Raw genomic sequence first — 21,628 nt, 5'->3', positions numbered from 1 at the left:
CGGAAGATCCTCAACAGGAGTGCCTTGTAGACGGAGCAGAAGAAGGAGTCGAAGCCTATTCTTGATGGTTCCACTTTACTTTTGTAGTTCATTCTTTTTCTATTGATCGATGTATTTTGTATCTCTCCAGTATTCTTTTGTTCAGTTTTGTATAAGGGCATGTTGACCCGAATTTTATGTTTGGGATGATTTACCATTGATGATATGTCTATTTTTATTCTGGGTTGTCTTTATATTCTTGCTATGTGTGATCGGGGACCTGTGACTTCTTGTATTTGTTTCTAGACGCTTAGCGTATTGGATTGAGAAGAAAAGAAAGAGAAGGAAAAAAAAGATAGTGTATATTTCTTCTCAATCTAATACGTCGCGGGCTTGTTCACGTCCCGATTCCCTGGTATTTTGGGAAGCGGGGCGTGACAAGGTATGATCTTAAAAAACATACTCTATAATTCACACAATTAAACCTAATAAAAATTTACCAATACCCAGATATGCTACTGCATCTTTAAGGAAAATATAACTACCAATTATAATAGACTTAAGCTATGGCTTTACGCTTGTAAAGGCCACAATAAGGTGGATATGATGTTAGTAACGAGTGTCCAAATGCTAAATATTGTAGAATCTCTAATGACTTAGGACATTGCAAAGGTAATACTGTTTGACGCAGTAGAATCTCTTATTGTGTGCACAACACAAGAATTCATTGCTAAGAAAAAATAGGTCAATCCTAACTTAACTTAAGTAATGAATTAGAAACACAGAAAAATTGTCATATATATGAAATTAGCATTTGTTCTCATTAACATTTGTTCTCGTTCAAATTACTTGTGAAGTTAGATGGGAAGATAAAAGATGAATGAGACCAGGGAAAGATAATATCACGAGAAATCCAGGTCCAGTATGATGTCACAATCGACGTAGATGATGAAGACACCACTGCAGAATTACCCTAGAAAAAGACAAAAGTGAAGAAGGTTTGATCTTGACTCAATCGAAAATGAAACAGAAAGGATAAAAGACAATATTTTCCTGATATTTTATAGAATAGCCTAACTTTTTGAGTAAAATTTGGAATATTTGCAACAGGTTTTTACAAAATTTTAAATATTTTTATATACTTATTTTGTAGATGCTTTTATCATATAAAATTATACTAGAGTTAGTAATAATATTTAGTTTATGGTTTTTAATGAAGTATATTAATGATTAGGAAGAAAATCCATATTCTTTTTTGTGTCATTTTAGCCACTTCTAAACAATTGTCTAAGCTTATTAGTTTTAATTATTCCTCTTGCTATTGTAATGCTATTTTTAAGTATTTTTTCACTTTTGCGACGCTATACTTCATTAGGTAAAGCTTTGTTTCATGTCGATCCAAATAACATGAATATTCAAATTAACTTCTCGTTGGTTTCATGTCAATTCAATTATCAACATGACACTTTAAATTGGGTGTAGCCCATTTAAACAAATATGAAAAAAGATAAATAATCACAATATTAAATTTTAGAGATATAAGTGAGCAAAAACTATCAAATTAAAATCGAAGAACAAATTTTAGTAAGGAAATAGACTAAAAATAAATAATTATGATATTTAATCATGTGCAATGCACGTACATAAAAGCTAGTAATATAACATATATGGGCTCTTAAAATAAATTTTAATATGTTTATTTATTCTATGAGATTAATCGATCCTTAAGAAAATCCCTTGCTTGATCAAGTAGGAGTTCAAGGTCTCTTTGAATTTCATCAACTTTATCCAACCTTTCAGGCTTCAATTACTGGAAATTTTTGATTCTAGCTAAACAAAATTGAATTTGTTTAATCGTCTCCCAAAATACTCGCAAAATAACAAAAAAAAAAAATGTCAATGATAGGATATTTAACCAAAAGCCAACATGGCTACCAACATGGTTGACAATGGTACAGATATATTATCATCTACAACATCACTGATGGGAAGGGACTCCACAAGAGTAGCTACTAAGGAAACCAAAGCTACCATCGCCACTGCATTCCCCCAGTCCAAGTTGATACATCCGAAAGCCGAAAAATAATAGAGCATCCTAAATCATGAGAATATAGATATCAATAACACCACAAATTCAAAAATTATTACATAATAATGTCAAGGTTATTTCTAGATACACACTGTATTCTATTTTATTAGCATATATACATCCCTGAGCTTTATGACATCATTATCTTACTCGTTAGTTTTTAAACTCTCTTGGAAATCAGGATTGTCAGAATTCAACGTTTGCAAATAACATAGCCACAAGATGTTGAGTTGAGATGAGCGATGGACACTAAGAAATATATTGCTATTATTTCTTTAGTAGTACAAACACACTAAACTCTCAAAACAAATACTCTCTTTCTTCTCTTTCTTTCTCTGCTACTGGAATCTCACTACACTACTCTTTATTTATCTCTCTCTGGACCCTCAAGCTCTCACTCTTCTTTTTATTGTTTTACTTGCTTGGGATGATTTTTAACACACAACTTAGGGGGTATTTATAGTGTTACATTGGGGGTAGATGGGGTTGTTGGCCACTGTTATTTTGGTGGCTGATGGGATTGGTAGGTGGGAGAAAACGTTCTGCTGACTTCAACACTCCCCCTCAGCAGCGACTTTTCTATCCATGAGTCCAAGCTGACTTCGAAATTCTGAAAACTTTGAAGTACTTAGTGCTTTGGTGAATATGTCAGATGTTTGTTCATTTGTCCCGATCGGCTTCATAACAATCTCCTCCTGAAGAACTTTCTCTCGAAGAAAGTGATGATGTACTTCGATATGCTTTGTCCTAGCATGAAAAACTGGATTATCTGCCAATCTTATTGCAGACTGATTATCACAATGTAAAGCTACTGAATAGTCTGTGGACTGATGTAGATCTCTCATTAACTGAAAAAGCCACGTGCTTTCCTGAGCTGCCATTGCTGCTGATCTGTACTCTGCCTCTGTAGTTGACAGTGACACCGTTGGTTGTCTTTTGCTGCACCAAGATATAGCCGCTGAGCCGAGACTAAACATGTATCCAGTAGTAGACCTTCGAGTGTCATGATCTCCAGCATAGTCAGCATCACAATAGCCATAGACCGCACATTCTTCTCCTTTCTTATACATGAGACCATAGTTAATTGTACCTTTGATGTACCTTAGGATCCTTCGGATTGCTTCTAAGTGAGTCTTCTTTGGCTTCTGCATGTATCGGCTCATCACACCAACTGCAAATGAAATATCTGGTCTTGTCATAGTTAGATAGATTAAGCTTCCAACTAGTTGTCGATACATAGTTGGATCTTCCAAATCTTTTCCTTCATGTGCACACAGCCTCAGATTTGTCTCCATTGGTGTTGAGATTGATTTGCAATTGAACATCCCGTATTTGAGCAGCATATCCTTCGCGTATTTTTCTTGGCACAAGAATAATCCATCTTTCCTTCGGTCGACCTCCAATCCGAGGAAATGCTTGAGCTCTCCAAGCTCCTTCATTTGAAACCTAACCGAGAGATTTGTCCTCGTTCTTTGGATTTCCGCATCATCATCTCCAGTTATGATTAAGTCATCCACATAGACCAACACGATTGCTAGTCTACTACCAGTCTGTTTGACAAATAAACTAGAATCTGCATGGGCAAGAGAGTATCCACTTTGAATTAAAAACTCACCAATCTTGCCATACCAAGCTCTCGGAGCTTGCTTCAATCCGTAGAGAGCTTTCTTTAGTTTGCAAACGTATCTTTCTTTTTCCTTGCTCTCAAAACCGATAGGTTGCTCCATGTAAATCTCTCGATCCACCTCACCGTGTAAAAAAGCGTTCTTTACGTCCATCTGCCAAAGCTTCCAACTTTTGCTGGCTGCTAGAGCTAGCAGAACTCGAACTGTTGTTATCTTGGCAACTGGACTGAATGTCTCATCATAATCCAGTCCATACTGTTGAGAGAATCCTCGAGCAACCAATCTTGCTTTGTATCTTTCAATCGACCCATCCGGTCGAGTCTTGACTTTGTAAACCCATTTGCAGGAGATAGGTTTGACATCTTTGGGCTTTGGCACCAACTCCCAAGTTTGATTCTGATGAAGAGCTTGAATTTCTTCCTCCATTGCTTGTCTCCATTCAGCAAATTCGTATGCTTCCTCGAAGCTAGATGGCTCCTTCACATCCTCTATAATGGCAGCATTAGCATACTTAGGATTCAGTTTTCTGAGTCTTGTTGATCTTCGAAGTTGTTCAGTTGGTTCTTCTTCGATATTCTCCATCTGGCTTGGACGCTCCTCTTCTGATATTATCTGATGAACACCGGTTTTCCATGGAGAGCTTGATTCTGTCTTCTCTGATTGATGTAGTCCTTCTTCTTGACTTGGCTCCCCCAGCTTCTTCTGCAACTGATCCTCTAAATCATTAGAGTCTGGGAGCACAACTTCTTGTGGAGTCCACCAAGACGAGGCTTCGTCAAACACAACATTTCTTGATGTGTAGCACCGTTCGGTTGTGGGATCACAACATCTCCATCCTTTTCTTTTACTATCATACCCCACAAATATACATCTTACAGCCTTTTTATCGAACTTGCTGCGTAAGTGATCAGGCACAAAGACATAACATACACAACCGAAGACTCTGAAATGGCTTACAGTTGGGTTGGTATTCCACAACTTCTGAAAAGGTGACATGAACCCCAGCTTCGGTTGTGGTAGCCTATTGATCACGTGCGCCGCAGTCTTCATACACTCCGCCCAAAAACGTCCTGGTACGTTCTTGGCATGAAGCATGCTTCTGCAAATTTCGGCGAGGTGACGATTCTTTCTTTCGGCTACGCCATTCTGCTGCGGAGTATTTGGGCACGTTAGCTGTCGTCGAATCTTGTGCTGCTTCAGGTAGTCGTAAAACTCCTTTGATGTGTACTCGCCCCCGTTGTCTGTGCGTAGGCAACGAATCTTCTTGCTGAGTTCTACTTCGACTTCTTCTCGAAATTGTTTGAATTTGAAGAGTGCTTCAGATTTTTCCTTCATAAAATCAACCCAGACATATCTCGAGTAATCGTCGATGAAAGTGATCATATACCGCATCCCACCGATTGATTCTTGTTTTACTCGACCAAATACATCTGAGTGTACAAGCTCCAAAGGTTCCTTGGCTCTGAACTGTGACTCGTGATACGGTAATTGATGCGCCTTACCGTACTGACAACCTCCGCATACGGTCCCTCCACGTATATCCAAGTGTGGAAGACCCTTCAACATTGACTTCTCCATCATGATTTTGAGCTTGTGATAGCTCACATGGCCAAGTCGAGCATGCCACAAATCAACCGTCTCATTCTTTTTGGCTTTATCGATGTATGCCGATTCTGCCGACATCACATAGACAGATTCTACCTTCCGTCCCTCCATGACAGGTTCTCCTGGTGGCTTCAAGTTTCGATAGACTTTTACATCTTGTGGCCCGAATACCACATAATTTCCAGAAGCTGTTAATTGGGAAACAGATAGAAGATTCTTTTTCATACCCGGTGCATGGTATACATCTTGTAGTTGTATCTGATTCGGGTTGTAGCGCGGCGTAAATGCAGTCTTTCCGATGTGTGTGATAGGTAATCTTGAATTATTTGCTATCACAACTTCTCGGCCGCCCTTATACTCCTTCATCTTGACAAGTTTCTCCTTATCTCCCGTCATGTGATTGGAACAGCCAGAATCAACGATCCAATCTTTATTATAGCTGATTTCTTCTTGATCTGAAACTGCTGCAAATGCGGACTTGGATTCTTCTACAATCGAGGTTAGCGCCATACCAACAACCTCGTCTTCGTCAACTGGTACATCTTCAATGATGGCCACGGATGCTTGAGCATCCCATTCTTCTTCATCATCTTGATATCTGCGCAATGTTGCAGCATTGCCCTCTACCGGCCTCTTCTTGTAGCGGCAGTCTCTGGCAAAGTGTCCTTTCTTCCCACAGTTGTAACAACTACTATCAGGTCTCCTTGCTTGACGATCACCTTGCCCTTCACGCTGTTGTGTTTTGTTGGTGTATGGTCGTCCTGGCTGCCTCCTTGCACCAGCCTTTCCATACTCCTCTTTTCTTGCGCCTTTTGGTTTGCCTCTTTCCTTGCTGCTGAAAAGTGCTTCATCTTCACTTTTTATTGAAACGCCGGCCATTTGTTTGGCTAGGGTTTCCTGTGTAGCGAGCAAACTCTCCAACTCTAATAATGTTGGTTGAGTCGGCCACCCGTGTGTAGCAGCAATGAGACCGTGATACTTCGGTCTCAAACTGTGGATGATTATTCTCCTCATCCTTGCATCAGATACCTTCGAATCTGGATCTAGTTGAGCAATATCTGAACAAAGTGATTTTACTTGCTTGAAATACTGACTTATTGTCAGATCCTTCTGTTGCAAGGTCATTAATTGATTCTCCAAGAGTTGAAGTCGAGCATCATTCTTCTTTGAAAAGAGTGTGGCAAGCGTATCCCATGCCTCCTTCGGAGTTTTGTCATCTCGCATGTAATCTACGAGATCTTCTTCTACTGTCGTCTTCAGCACATACATAGCCTTGCCAGCTTTGATATTCCACTTCCTTAGTACTTCGCCAGCCTCCCGAGGTGTTGTAGTTTTAGCACCCCCGATGACCTCCCAGAGGTCTTGTCCTTGTAAATAGGACTTCATACACGTCTCCCAGTAGCTGTAGTTATTGCCATTGAGTTTCTTGAGTGTATTAGTCGTATTTGCCAGATCCGCCATCGTGACGTGGTACTGCTTCAGTATCTCCACGCAAGTCTGGTCCTTGACCAACCAGCTTCACAGTCCCTGACTGAGCACGAACTTCGGCCTTCAATAATGCCGATAAGATCACCGTAGGAGAGAGTAGATCCCTGACCGCCTTGCTTCTATCACGAGCTACAACTTTTACTATTTCACGTGAACAGTAACTGTACTTATGAACAGTGTCCGTATCTGTGAATAGTACCGTACTTGTGAATAGTACCGTATTTTTGAACAGTGCCGTACTCGTGAATAGTACCCGTCACCTTCAAAGGGTAAATGATAATCTAACTTATTTTCTGATGTGGAGGATCCACCTTTGGTGGCAGCCACAGAGCATACGATAAGTAGATATATACAAGTACCCTAAGTTGGCTCTGATACCACTTGTTGGGACAAACCCGGGGCCTAATAGAGCAGGGTCGCAGCAATAGTAGAGCAAAAGTAGAGATAAAATGTTGGACACACAGATATCTCACTACACTACTCTTTATTTATCTCTCTCTGGACCCTCAAGCTCTCACTCTTCTTTTTATTGTTTCACTTGCTTGGGATGATTTTTAACACACAACTTAGGGGGTATTTATAGAATTACATTGGGGGTAGATGGGGTTGTTGGCCACTGTTATTTTGGTGGCTGATGGGATTGGTAGGTGGGAGAAAACGTTCTGCTGACTTCAACACAAGATTCCTAACATAGCCACAAGATTCTGGCTTAAAAACTAACGGAAAAAAAAAATAACGTTGTCATGGGAGTTACAGGCAGGGGTGGATCTAGGATTTCAATTCTGGGGGGCCGCGTACAAAAGATAGACGAAAAATTTTCTTAATGTAATTTTATTCACAAGAGATACACCATAACCCAAACAAAAGGAGTAGTATAGCCAACGTCAATATCTACAAAATATTTCAAAAGAGGAAGACAAAAATTATGTAGAAAATATTCAAATAAGCATCATCTAATTTTTTATAACTAAAACTTCTCAAAATTATGTAGAAAAGAGCAAAGTTGGAGGCAGGGGGCAATTTTTTATAACTAAAACTTCTCAAAATTATGTAGAAAAGAGCAAAGTTGGAGGCAGGGGGCCAGGGGTGGATCCCAAAACTTTGGGGGGCCGTGGCCCCCCTGGACTATATATATATCCGCCCCTGGTTACAGGGTGTATGCGTTAACAAAATACAACATGAATGATAAGTAGCTGTACTCCCAAAATAAGAAGGGTAACAGAAATCTCAATGACTCACCCAATGGAGGAAATGAAACCGAATATGAACATAGAGATGCTTCCCATCCAGCTCTTATGTTTATTATATGGAAGCTTTGAAGATCCAAACCTTCTCCCTACAATATCAGCAAAGCCTGCGAGGAAAAGGGTCACATTTGAAAAAAATGCCTGTAAGAATATAATGCAAGATTGAGGCGCATGGAAATTTCACCATCTCCTCCACTCATCATAGCCAGGACCAGAATCCCAACAGGAGAATCTCGCCAAAACACCAGAGCACAAAACATCAATACCAGGACATAGTACAGAGGACCTCTAAGCAACTCCCTGCACATTAATATATTAATGATGTAAATAAATTATCTCTGTAGAGATTTTGATCAATGATGACAAAGGATTTTACTCTGGTTTCCCTTCTCGGGTAAGTGACTTGATTAGACCTTCATCCTTAAAAAATGAAAAACCATAAATGACGAGCCTTATGCAGTTCACAAGAGGCACAACTGCAGCAAAATATCGAGCTTCTGCTGATGAACTGCAAACAGAAAAATAGTTCCTAACATCCGTAGGATTTAAAGGGAAATGATAGGTGGAAAAGCTATATAGCAGAATTAGGCTTCCAAAGATTTCAAATCTGAGGGGGGAAATATACCTGAAAAACGGCCAGGCAGACATATAGAGAAGACCAGATGATACATGAACAATTTTTCTGCTCAAGCTCTGATTTAAATTGGAGACAAGTGAGAAACATTGTGCAAGTCATCCAGCTAAAATGAGGAAAAAAGGGGGACAAACTTGTATATTCTTTCTAAATAATTCTATCAGAATGGATAAATGAGAACACATTCCTAGCTTGTATATTCTTTCTGATAAGATAATGGTGACACTTGGAGACAAGACATATGAGAATACAAGGCAAAAGACACAAGAAGCAATGACCAATTCTTACTTGTAAGTGAGTTAATTGGAAATTAAACAAGAGTTCTTGATCTGTAACTACTTGTGCGTTTTTGTGCCATATTGTGTCTATGTAGGCACATATGTCCACTTATTAGCTTGGAATAAATGGAGATAGAAGGTTATCAGGCCTCACAAGTTACACAAACTTCGACTGACACTGGGGGGAAAAGACTATCCAAGAAAACAAGCCCAATATCAAAGAAGGTATCCGCAAATGTTAGTGGACGGCAAGCAATTTCTAAGGATAAGAACAGCGAAAATTTGTAAAGAAGGTATAGATAGATTTTTACCAAAGTATGTAGAATGGATGTCTACAGACACTTGGATACAACCAGGTGAGGTGAGATGGTCATAGAAGAAGTAAACAAGGAAGTTGGGCACACCATTGGGACTTCCCGTGAAATCAAGGCTCATCATGATGAGATGACGTAATTGATTGTTGTCAGATATTTACAAGAACTACCATGATTGCAAGTGAGAAGTGGCTACGAATCACCAACACAGTCCTCGTCTTCATGTTTCCATGTCTGATACATGTCAAATACATGCGCAGCGGACCCCTGAGACATGTTTATAAATGGAAATCCATTTTGGATTTGGAAAGGGGACAAAAACCCAGCTTTGGCTCCTGGAACAACTTCCTACTTAACAAGAGGGAGAGAGAATACTCTTATCTCTATGCAAGCTTGAAGCAGGGAAAAGGATTCCCAAAAGGTCCATAAGATTAGAGTGAAATAATTAGATTTGGGTTTCGACCAAGGTAAGAGCAGTATTATAATCCAGTATAACGGTCACTAACAGAAATAAACCCACTCCAAATAGGAATTTGACTTGTACTATTAGCTTATATGGCTGGGTCATATTAGCTTATATGGCTGGGTCAACTTCAAACCAAGCAAACACTAAACTAGCTAATTTGATCAGAAAACATTTAGCAACGAACCCCAGAGCCCTTCCCTCGATGAATACTTGGTGCCCGACACACCTGGAAACATTATGCACGTTCATTTTGTCCGAGTGTATAAAAAATCTCTTGTGAAGGAATGAAATGAACTATTACATACAAATCATCTCTCTTTTGTTTCAGTATCTACCTCCCTCCGATGTTTTACTATCCTCCCAAGTATTCAAACATTGCTTATTTCAAATTTGTTCTAATTTCATCATTTCTTGCAAGAATACAGAAATGTGACAGTTAAAAGCGCATATTCTGAAGTAAAAACCACATAATGAACATTATGCAACCCCACATCAGTTTACTTATGAAGAAAAATCATGAAAAAACGGAGACAAATCCAAGCTTTTCCATTAGCTCATGCAATCTAACAAACACATTACGATGATAGAACAAATTGGTACCAAATTCTACAGTAATTACAATGGTCTCCAGGGAATTACAAAACAATTTGTCATCCCAAAAACGGAAATCCTAAGTCAAGAATCATCAACAGCACTACACTGAGCACTAATCGAAACCAATGAAGCTCCTTTACTTCATTTTCCACTCAAAATCTTTCTTTTTTGACGCAGCGCGGAAGTGATAACCTTGGAATCCACCAAGGATGTTCTCTGAATCCACAAAGAACGATCTTCGAATCCACGAAGAACTTCGAATCCACGAAGAAAATATTAAAAAGAAAAATTTTATTGATGAAAAGTTATTCTCCTTTGGGGTTACATGACTCTTCTTAAATAAAAAAATAAATAAGACTCCTAGTAAGACTAAAATTACAAAAATAAAAAGTATCAAATGAGACTCCTAGTAAGACTAGAATTACAAAAAAAAGTATCAAATTCTATCATAAAAAGACTCCTTATAATAGAGAAAACCCTGTTTGCCAAAAAATTCCTAAAAAAAGACCCGTTTCAAACTTAATTTCAAAATCCGACACAATTGGGTTAAAACTGGGTCGGTTTTTAAAAAAAATTCCCAAACTTCATGAGGGTTGAAGTCCCGTGAAGTTTTGTTATATAAAAAGACTTCAACTCCCGTGATGTTTGGAAACTATTTTTTAAAAACCGACTCAGTTTCAGCCAACTGGGTCGGTTTTTGAAATTAAGTTTGAAATGAGTCTTTTTTTTGGAATAAAATTCAAAACATATCGGTTTTGAAAATTTGTCCATCAAAATTGATTTTGTTTCCTAATCTAATTTGACTCTAAAATTGAATTTATTTTCTAATCTATATTTACTAATATAAATGGACTCCAACTCAGATTAAACGTCCTACATCATTTTACCTCGTTTAAGTCCCCACCAAGCTCAAAATCCAATATTTTCCCGGAAAAAAAATGAGGAATGAAAATGAAAAGGACCTGTTCGATTAGATTATGCTTGGTGAGAGAATCAAAGGCAAGAACGAGAGAGTACGCCCCGGCCAAAACTAGGGCAGTGGCCCCACCGTCCTGCGCCAGAAGCCGATGACATGGCGGCGGCCGAGGTGACGCGGCGGAGTCCGGAGAAACGTGGCGGAGGTCGCCGGAGGGCGGCGAGTTTGAGAGGAGGGAGAAAGGACGCGTGGCGGCGGGTGGATGAGGGTCTGATGGCGGGTAGGTTTGGGTGAACGAAGAAGAGGGAAACCATCGTACAATAAGGGACAGTAGAGTAGGTGATCACCGTGAACAGATTTTGTTTGGACAAATTTTTAAAACCACTCACTTTTGAAATTTATTTATAAAAAACGGCTCATTTTAACCTTTATTTCAAAAACCGACCAAGTTGGTTGAAACTGGATCGGTTTTTAAAAAAAAAAATTCCGAACTTCACGGGAGTTCAACTCCCGTGAAATTTTGTTATGAGAAAAAACTTCACGGGAGTTCAACTCCAGTGAAGTTTGAATTTTTTTTTTCAAAAACAGACCCAGTTTCATCCAACTAGCTCTGTTTTTAAAATTAAGGTTAAAAGAGGTCTTTTTTTGGGAATAAATTTCAAAACCGGATGGTTTTAAAAATTTGTCCGATTTTGTTTGTATTTTTTTGGGTTAATTGCATATTAGTCTCTTACATCAACCTTAATTGCAGGGTAGTCTCTCGTATCTAATTATTTGCCTATTAGTCCCTTAAATGTTCAATTTTCTTACGAAATTGTCCTTCTGTTAGAAATTCTGTTAACTAATCCAACCACAGTTGGGTTAAACATTAACCCAACATCTCAATTTTTTTCCTTGACATGAAGAGAAATGGTGTTCATTGCAAATTTAGAAGATTTTATAGTTTTTAGAGGGAATCTAACTATTCTAAAATGCTCAATATTGGGTATGGGGAGGTAGAGGGCCATTGGAGAAGCAAGAGTAAGTGGATTTGGGTTTTAGAGAAGTGTGTTCGAGTTTAAACCTGATAAGAACTGGGTAAATGGGGTTATAAATGAGAGAGTTAATATGGGTAGGAGTATAACGGGTAATCTAACAATTTCTTTTAAATTTAACACCGATTATTAACGCCTCCTAACATCATGGACGAGTTGGCAAGAAAATTGAAGATTTAAGGGACTAATAAGCAGATAACAAGATCTGAGGGATTATTTGACAGTTAAGATTGATTTAAGAGACTAATATGCAATTAACCTTTTTTTGGGTTTTTTCCCTAAAAAATAATATTTAAAATGGTTTTTTAAAGTACATTAAAAAAAATCATCTTAAATTTGATAAAGACCATCACTGGAGATTTTTTAATATGTAAATCATTTTATTGGTGGGATTTTTTTATCGCTTTATTGGTGGGTTTAGTCTTTAGTCGATCACTGTTTGCTAAATTTTTCTTAATTAATTTTTTTGTTACAGCATGCAAATAGTTTAAATGTTAATCCCCAGTAGGAAGTTGACGTGCATCACACTCTATGCCTAATCAGCCATATTCGAAGAGGGACGACTCCAACAACTTCAGCGGTTGACCCAACCTGACCGAGAACTTACGAGACCGACTAAAAAGGCGGTACTTATCGAACTACTGGAAAGATCAAGATGAAAAGCATCCTCACTCGGCCTATCATTCCGGCTAACCGAACTCTCGATACTCGACCCTTTCAAGTTGACAATTTGCGAAGCTGACTAAAAAGACGGTGTTTATTGACCTCCAACGAGACAAAATGGAAGACGGTGTATCCTTGAGCTCCCCACTGACAATCGATTGCCATCACATTAAATGTGTGATCAGAATCATCATTGCTCCAACCCAGAAAGTCCTTATGACTCATCGGACCTTGTCAGCACTATGTACACTCTATTACCCTCACATTAAATGCCTGAGTGACTCACCGCCCACTGCGATCGACACCTATAAAGCAGATAACGATTGAGCTGTGAGCTTGACTCGGCCGAAGTTACCTATCCACCCTTTTGATCTGCTATAAAAGGAAACTAATATCTGTTGCCTAGGGTAAGCAATTCTCTTACTAAAAAACCAAGGACTTAATTCTTACTTCTTCACTCAAACTCTAAGCTGACTTGATCGTCGAAAGAACCATCGGAGATCCTAACTCCAATCTCTTATGTGTTCTTCATGTACAGGACATGACTGTCAACTCAATAACTAACCGTCAAGAAGCTTGAGGACCCTAACACCCATCATAATCTACGAATAAACCTTCCGTTTGATAGCTAATATTAACAATTTGAATTATCCAAGCCATCATCAATTACATTTATAATTGGAAAATACGCGTCGCATATGTAACTAATGTTAATAATTTGAATATTTCAAATCATAAATTGAGCAAAAATTCACATATAATTAACTGGAAACTAAATCTACTTATAAAATAATCTACGTACAAAAACTTTAGAAACACTTTCTACTGATTCGGCCTATTTTAAAAAAGTAATACGCGTTAGGCATTTGTAACTAACGTTAATAATTTGAACATTTCAAATCATAAATTGAGCAAAATTTAACATATAATTAACTGGAAACTAAATCTAGTTATGAAATAATTTACGTATAAAAAACTCTAAAACACTTTCTTTTGATTCGACCTATTTCAAAAATGATTTTGATGAAGACGGAAAAAAACCCATATTTTTTCTATGTTCTGTTCAAACTCTGGCATTCTTTTATGTATGTATTATATACCCGTCAATCTATAAAATTTGCAAATTTAGGTTTTAAACTGGATATTTGCTAATTAAACCCCTAAACTTACGCTTATTGGCTAACTAGCACTTTCCATGAAGACACAGGAGCCGACAACTTGCCTTTTTATCCCACCGATCCCAAACTTCACTCTCTCTCTCTCTCTCTCTCCCGCCCTTCTCTCCCCAAAAAAACCCTCGCTCTCATTATTTCACCCTTAAAAATCCATGAGAAATTACCAATTTACCCCTATCTTGCTCCTCTCTCTCCTCCTCGTCCCCTCCCCCGCCGCCGCCTGCTCCTCCGGCGCGTGCCAGGTACTCCCCCGCGTCCTCGGTCACGTGCTTTCCCCTCTCAATCCCTAACCAAAATCGACTAAATTTAACTGCTTTCTTCCAGCTTCTTGATTCTTGCTCACGTGCCGACGACTGCTCCGCGGGACTCTACTGCGGCAAGTGCGCCGCCGCCGGCAAGAAACAGCCCATCTGCGTCCGAGGGCAAGCAAACCAGCCCGCCTCGATCGTAAACCCTACCACCTCTCAATTTCGGCTCTTTTTAGGGTTTTGCTTCTTGAAAGGGTTTTATTGCAATTTTATGCCTTAAATTTTTAGCATTTTCGATTTTGATAGGATGGGGTGTAATTTGCCAAAAAAAAGCCTAAAAATTTACCACTTTTAACTTAAATACTCAGAAATTTGTTTTGCGATTGCTACGGTTTACTGCCAAATTTAATTGGCGTGTGTTTGGAAAAGTGAAGAAATAGATTAAATGTTTAATTTCAATGGGTTTAGGGTTAAATAGCTGAAGAGAAATAAGGGATTTAGGTTTTATAGAAAATTCTGTACGTTGATGATACAGAAGATATTGAAACTAGAAGTGCTGAAATTTTGGTTTTTTTGGGGCCGGCTAACTTAAATTCTGATGAACAATTGTTGGACTTTATGACATTAAATTAAGTGCAAGTAACCCTTTGAAAAATTTGATCTTCTGTAGGTGAAGGACTTGCCTTTTAACAAGTATACTTGGATAATGACGCACAATTCGTTCTCGATTGATGGTGAGCCATCTTCTACTGGAGTTCCGAGGGTTACATTTTATAATCAAGAAGATACCGTCACGAATCAGCTGAGGGTATTGCTTTTTATAGGGTTATTTTTGTGGGTTGATTTGTATGGTATGTAGTTTAATTTCTGACTTGATTATTGATTTAGAATGGTGTTAGGGGATTGATGCTTGATATGTATGATTTCGAGGGGGATGTTTGGCTCTGCCACTCGTTTCAAGGGCAGTGCTACAACTTCACTGCATTTGTGAGTTGCTCCTTCTTTAAGGAATTCTGACAAACAATTCATGTGCGATTTATATTCATAGATTTTTTTTAATTTTTATGTTTTTTTTATTTTGGTATCAGGAACCAGCGATTAATACTTTAAAGGAGGTGGAAGCTTTTTTATCCCAGAACCCCTTGGAGATTGTGACTATAATAATTGAAGATTATGTTCATGCTCCAAAGGGGTTGACCAAGCTATTTACAAATTCTGGGTTAACTACGTATTGGTACCCTGTGACAGCGATGCCTGCTAATGGTAAAGATTGGCCGAGTGTGTCGGATATGGTTGCAAGGAACCACCGGTTGTTGGTCTTCACTAATATTGCATCAAAGGAAGCGGATGAAGGGATTGCTTATCAGTGGCGATACATGGTGGAAAATGAGCGTAAGTTCTCATGATAGCTTCTGTTAGCTAGTTTCGATTTATTATTGGTCATTTATATTTATCTCATATGTTTGTCCTTTTTTTCCATATATGTTAGAACATTTATGAAATATAATCTCATTTTTACATTCTTAGAGGCTTTGTCAATCAGGATGTATCAATCAGTATCAATAAATTGGATTTGTTGTTCAGTGGCTACCTAGCGCATTTTTAGTTTGATATGTTGATAATTAAGATCTTTTGTTTCCATGGTACGAACCACAGCCACTGGCCTGAGAAGCCTTGAGTTCTTAACCAGCAACTATTGATGATCTTGCTAAGTTCATGGCAGAGAAGTTGAAAGATGGGTTAAAACTCTGGATGCACATGTTAACTTTTGAATTACTTGTTCATACTTCTTGGATGTAATTATGGGCATTAGTATGTCTTGTAAGGACTTTGGAATGTGTAGAATTTCAATGGCATTTCATTATCCCCGATGATCGATGTCTCTGAATTCCTTTACTTCCTGGAAGGATTCATTCCACATTTATTCAACAAAAAGTATGTTGGCTGTGACCATCCTCCTTTATATGGGCTTGGGGCTGGCAAAAGTATGTTTAAATAATGCAAGAATTTCGTTGTTCCATCCTTCCTCTTGAGCGTTGGACAGATTGCAATATCTTGTTTTTATCGCAAGCTGCTAGTAATCCTTCCCCCCCCCCCATGGCTCGTTAACTTTGTATAGTAATCCTTCCCCCCCCCCCATGGCTCGTTAACTTTGTACCCATTGCTTATTGCGAGATCTTAGCCCCTCAGGAACTCAATGTAAACTCCACATTTGTTTTTATTTACTGGACGTTATGAGTTCTACCAAAAGCTCTGTCAACTTCCAGCTTATTCTTCCCAGAATTAAGTCATTCCACGTGAATTAAAGTTAAACATACGTCAAACATCTTGCTCTTTTACTCTACCCTCTTACTACCTATAGCCTATAGCTTGCATATTCATTACTTTTGACAGTGATCTTGCTGTGAGGCATCATCTGGATCTTTACTTTTTCATATCATTTTCTATGTACACGGATTGAAACATGATATGGATGTTCTTACAACAAGCTAGAAAGTTCTTTTCAATTTTTCAATCAGACCGAATAAATCAATTAGTAAGTAGATAGAGGCATAAGACGGCAGCAAATTGGAACAATTTTCAATACTACTTTCGCCAGCTTACTTTATCTTATTGTATCTTCTATTTTAGCAAATAATGTATATAATGTCATTTTCTTTTGTCTGTTTCTGCACAAATTGGATGTTGTGGTCAAGATAGCAAAGGGAGATGTGTCTAGTCCACATCTAGTAGGAGTATAGATATATAATTCATTTAGAGAGAACTGGTCAGCCCCTTTTAGAGAACCATGTTGATTCATGGGCGTTTGCACCGAGTAAGCAGCATCACTCCTCATGGTATTGTTTTCAGCGAAGGTTGACTCCATTGTCGATTCTATTAAACTTTGATTTGTTTACACGAAATTACAATGAAAATAAACGAAAATACAACTTTCGAGAAAATAACACAGAAATTGTTTATCAACTCCTGCTTTGTGGGACTTTGCCTGTGCCGTGAGTGCTTTGGCTCGTTGACCACCGATTCAAAGATCGTGAGGGTGCTTAGGGATCTCTCCTTCGTTTATCGAAGTAAAGATTTGAAAGCGAATATCTTATCGATGTAAGATGTCCGCTCTTTCAAAGATCAAGTCTGAGCTTAGATCTCTAGGAATCACCGAATGATGCTTGTCAAAAGGTGAAAATCTCTCTTTCTTCCTCAAAATCACCAAAGGCTTAAGTCTCTTCTGCTCCAAAATGCTCTCTGTCCTTTATTTCGTGTCTAGGGAGGTATTTATAGGGGTCTAAGTGCAACACAGTTGAAACGGGGGCAAAATAACCGACTGGATGTTTTCTCTTTGGCCGCTGCAGTCTACACTGCCGCGGCTATTGGCGCGGCAGTATAGGCTGTCGCGGCCAAAGAGGCAGTTACCAGCACGTTTCATCGTGCTTGAAACCGCTCTCCCACGACCTTTAACCACTCTTTTCGTGGTTTAACTGCTTGTCCACGTCAGCACACGTTCTATTTCTGATACGCCGCCACGTGGACTTCAAAAAATCATCGAATAACTGCCTTATAACTGCCACATCACCCCCCATAATAGCCGCGGCCTCATGAGCTGCCGCGCCTAAGGCGCGACACCTTTAACTGCCGCGCCTAAGACGCGACACCTTTAACTGCCGCGCCTAAGGCGTGACACTCTGAACTGCCGCGCCTAAGGCGCGACACTCTGAACTGCCGCGCCTAAGGCATGTCACCCTGGCTCGCTTGTTGGTGTATTTGTCGTTGTGTCCACACTGCTCTTTTCTCATCCTTGAGTAGTGTTCGGATATCTATGAGCATTTTTTTTTGACACCTACAGATACCCCCTCCAAAGTATCTCAGACTCATCATTTTTTTAGAGAGTGGTCTGGGACACTTTGGATATGATAAGCTTTCCTTGCAATTTCTCCAGTGCTTTGTTGAGGAAATTGTGCAGAATGGTCTGTGAATGGCTTCAATTCTTGACTTCCTCATCTTTTGGTCTATTCAGTACTTTGTAGGATAGCTAAGATTCCTCCGGTGCAGCGTTTATCGCGTGGCCGTCGTCGAAGTCTTGAATCAGAACCGTTGTTGAAGATTGGAGAAATAGTTTATACTCATATACTCTATTGGAGTGTCTGGGAATGTATTCCAAATACAGAGGGAGATGTACGTGTTCAAACACCCAAGGAATTATTGTGTATGCACAGTGCCTCGGTGCGTCAGAGTGAACTGCCGCGGCAGCTTCTACTGTCGCGCTTGAGTGCGGCAACATAGACTGTCGCGCTCGAGCGCGACAGTGTCGAGTGCCGCGCAGCGCTTCGGCCCGTCAGGTTATAAGTCTGATTTTGGGCTTCTTCGGGTCATTTTTTCCCGCTTCTCTGAGTTCGAAACCTCCTCAAACACCCTATAAAAGGCTTTCTTTGGCTTTTCCCCTTTCACCTCTTCATATTTGGTTGATTCCCCTTTGCACGAGATCTAGGGTTTCGGGTGATTTCCTCAGAACTTGGTCTTTTTCAGATTCTTTCACTTTCCAGCCTTGATTCTTCTTGATCTTCGGTAAAACCTCACCCATAGTTTATGGATTAGGGTTTTATTCTGATTTCTTTTTTTTTTTGAGATCTAACATAAAAAACCTAACTTTTGATTCTTTAGGTTGATTTCACAATGTCTCCCAAGAAGACTCGTGCTCCCAAGGGCAAATCTGTAGCCCAGGCGTCGGAGGAGGTGGAGGCTGCTGTCCCTTCATTCGGAGGTGATTTTTTAACCCTTCCTCTGTTCAAAATTACTGTTTTCTGCTTGTATAACCTCGTTTGCCCCCTTCGAGGGGCATCCGGGAAGAGTTGACATCCTCCATCGAGAGGATTGACACTGCGAATTACATATCTTGTTCAATCAAGATAAGTACCACGACCAAAATACAATTTTGGCTCAAACCCTTGTTTTTCGAAACCAAAGGGTGCCATTCAGTTACCGCGGCAGCACGTACTTCCGCGGATGAGCGCGGCAACGTGTGCTGTCGCGGTAACGCGAGGACTTAGTCGTTGTCGCGGTTACTTAGGACGAGGGTTTTGGGTCTGTCAGACTTTTGTTATTCAACTGTTTCCGAACTCTTTCCTGCAGTCCCTTTTCCCTCTGTGGCCTTCTCTGATAGAGAAGACCCAGGCCAGAGCGGTATTCTTCACGCCTCCTTCAACGGCGACTTCCTGGTTAGAGAAGCCCATCAGTTTAGTGAGGGTTGTGATGACAGCGTTCCTGAATTGATTCGTGAAGGAAGTCGTCGCACTCTGCGTGCTTTGCTGACCGACTCACCCTTAACTCCAACCCGAGATTCTACCGAACCGTTGAAGAAGCCTGATTATCTGTTCGGAGATTCAATAGAAGATCCAGACATTCTCTGCCGTGGCCCTGAAATTTGGTTGAAGGAGCACGAAGGTGCTTTTCTATTCCTTCCTCCATTCCCTCGACAGTATTCACTTCTGCAATTAAGGAATTTGGCTGTTTCGAGGAAAATGACGTGGCACTTGACAGAAGACCATGAGCGCATTCATTGCGGATTCATTGGTAAAGATATTAGTGCCCCTGGCTCCATAGGTAGGCATAATATTCGTGGTCTTCACCCGGGGCTATTTGGACCAGATAGCGGGCCCCAGAACGAACTGATGATAAGGGCCAATACAGTAAAGAATAGACTCGCTCGGGTTGGCCGAGAACTTCCCATCCCAAAATTCAGGTGTTATGGATGGGTTCATTCTTTTCCCGACAAATGGTGGGCTAGAATGACCAACTATGTACTCCGTCGTTGGGATCAGGAGTTGAGGAATTTGGGATTATATGCTCCCATCCGAGCCAATATGTATGGTCTCCCAGTAAGTGTAGATCATTTTCTTGCTTTGTTCGAGTCTTATATTCTGGAGACCAATACATTTCTTACCAAAAATGGGGAGTTAGGGCTTCCGCTCCACGAAATGATGAAGGTATTCGGACTGCCATTGGGGAATACTCCTTATCAAGAATATTTTCCCAACAACCGTCAGCTTATGAAGATGAAGAAGGCTGGCTCTCCTGCTTATGACATTATCTGGGAGTTAACTTGTCATTATCAGACGGCAATAGCCAAGATCGAATTGAAGAGTAAGAAGGCGGCTCGAGTCAGTTTAAAACAGTTTGCCGACTACCTGTTTCAGAACCTCGAGAGCCCGACCGGTGACGCTGTCTGTGAATCACCGATTCTGACCCCTTCTGACGTTAATGGGCTAATTACAAAGATTAACGCCCAGTCTTATAGAACTGAGTCGTCTGAAGGCGGTTTTCTTAGGGGCACAAAATTCAGCACTTTCTTGTGGCAATCCACCAAGAGAATGAAGCCTGCGACTCTTCTTTCTGGTTATCTGGCTATATGGCTAAAGAGATGTGTAGTGCCGCATCAATCTTCCGAGGCGCTTCCTCTTGAGGTTCTCTTTCCCGCCGTGCAACTAGCCGTTGGAGGTAGGTTATCCTTACTCTCCGCTATGATTGCTGACCTCCATAGCGGTTTGCGTAACCTAGCTAACAGTAACCTAGCTAACACTTTTATCAAAGTGGGTGTTGAGCCTTCAACCAAGATTCCTTTGTCGAGCGTCGAATTGCCGTACACCTATTTAATGGCGTGGCTAGTTCTCCATCGAGCGGACATGATGTCAGCACCTGACGTGTCTGATCCCGAAATTCCTTTGCTGCAACTCTTAGAAGGATGTAAGTGGTTGTATCCTTCCCGACAGTGGCCTGACAGGGTGAGGCAGTTTAAAAATGCTAAGTGCTGAGAATTTTACAAGTGTTTCCCTCGGTTTTCTGGTGCCTATAATGACACGCTCGTTGATGAGGAAATGCCTGGGGCCAACAGGACTTCTCTCGACACGGGTAGCTTCCATTGGCTCATGAACATTCGATCAGGTTATAATGTTTTCCGATCGAAGAACCTTTGCAGAATCGAGCCTTATTTTCCTTGCCGTTTTGCGCGACAATTCGGCTACGATCAACTCTACGTCGGGAATCCCAACAAATGGTTGATAACCTGCGGAAGCCTTATTGATGGGATACGAGCCTGGTTCTGGAATGTTGCCGGTTGTACCGGAGCTCAGTTTAGTTTGCCTGTCGCTGAGCCTGGTCTTCACTTAACTTTCCTCTACTGCCGGTGGATTTTAGCCGCCAACACTCCTCTTGCGAAGAAGAAACTTTCCGAACTGGAATTCGAAGCCGTGGTTCGGAGAATTGTATCTAAAAAAGGAAAGGAGCC

General features: G+C 40.1%; 2 protein-coding genes across 2 annotated transcripts in view; one reads left to right on the top strand and one right to left on the bottom strand.

Annotated features, from left to right (window-relative positions):
* LOC109842560 (probable phytol kinase, chloroplastic) lies at positions 1,774-11,578 on the bottom strand (the record flags this gene model as incomplete). Its single annotated transcript, XM_020411421.1, has 6 exons — positions 1,774-2,074; positions 8,026-8,140; positions 8,218-8,333; positions 8,410-8,541; positions 8,659-8,726; positions 11,282-11,578. Coding segments are annotated over 6 exons (912 nt in total), but the record flags the coding sequence as incomplete, so codon positions are not given.
* The window catches only part of LOC109841129 (PI-PLC X domain-containing protein At5g67130), a 26,700-nt gene continuing 19,254 nt past the window's right edge, over positions 14,183-21,628 (top strand). Inside the window, exons 1-5 of the mRNA XM_020409999.1 lie at positions 14,183-14,349; positions 14,432-14,554; positions 15,026-15,163; positions 15,244-15,342; positions 15,444-15,747. Of these exons, the coding sequence (XP_020265588.1) occupies positions 14,260-14,349; positions 14,432-14,554; positions 15,026-15,163; positions 15,244-15,342; positions 15,444-15,747 (754 nt within the window). The 5' untranslated portion in view covers positions 14,183-14,259. The remainder of the gene's footprint in view (positions 14,350-14,431; positions 14,555-15,025; positions 15,164-15,243; positions 15,343-15,443; positions 15,748-21,628) is intronic.

Source organism: Asparagus officinalis, chromosome 5 (genome assembly GCF_001876935.1).
Source record: "Asparagus officinalis chromosome 5, Aspof.V1, whole genome shotgun sequence".
In the NCBI taxonomy this organism is placed as follows: Eukaryota; Viridiplantae; Streptophyta; class Magnoliopsida; order Asparagales; family Asparagaceae; genus Asparagus; species Asparagus officinalis.
The sequence above is the reverse complement of the archived record's forward strand: the minus strand, read 5'-3'. Positions and strand labels throughout refer to the sequence as shown.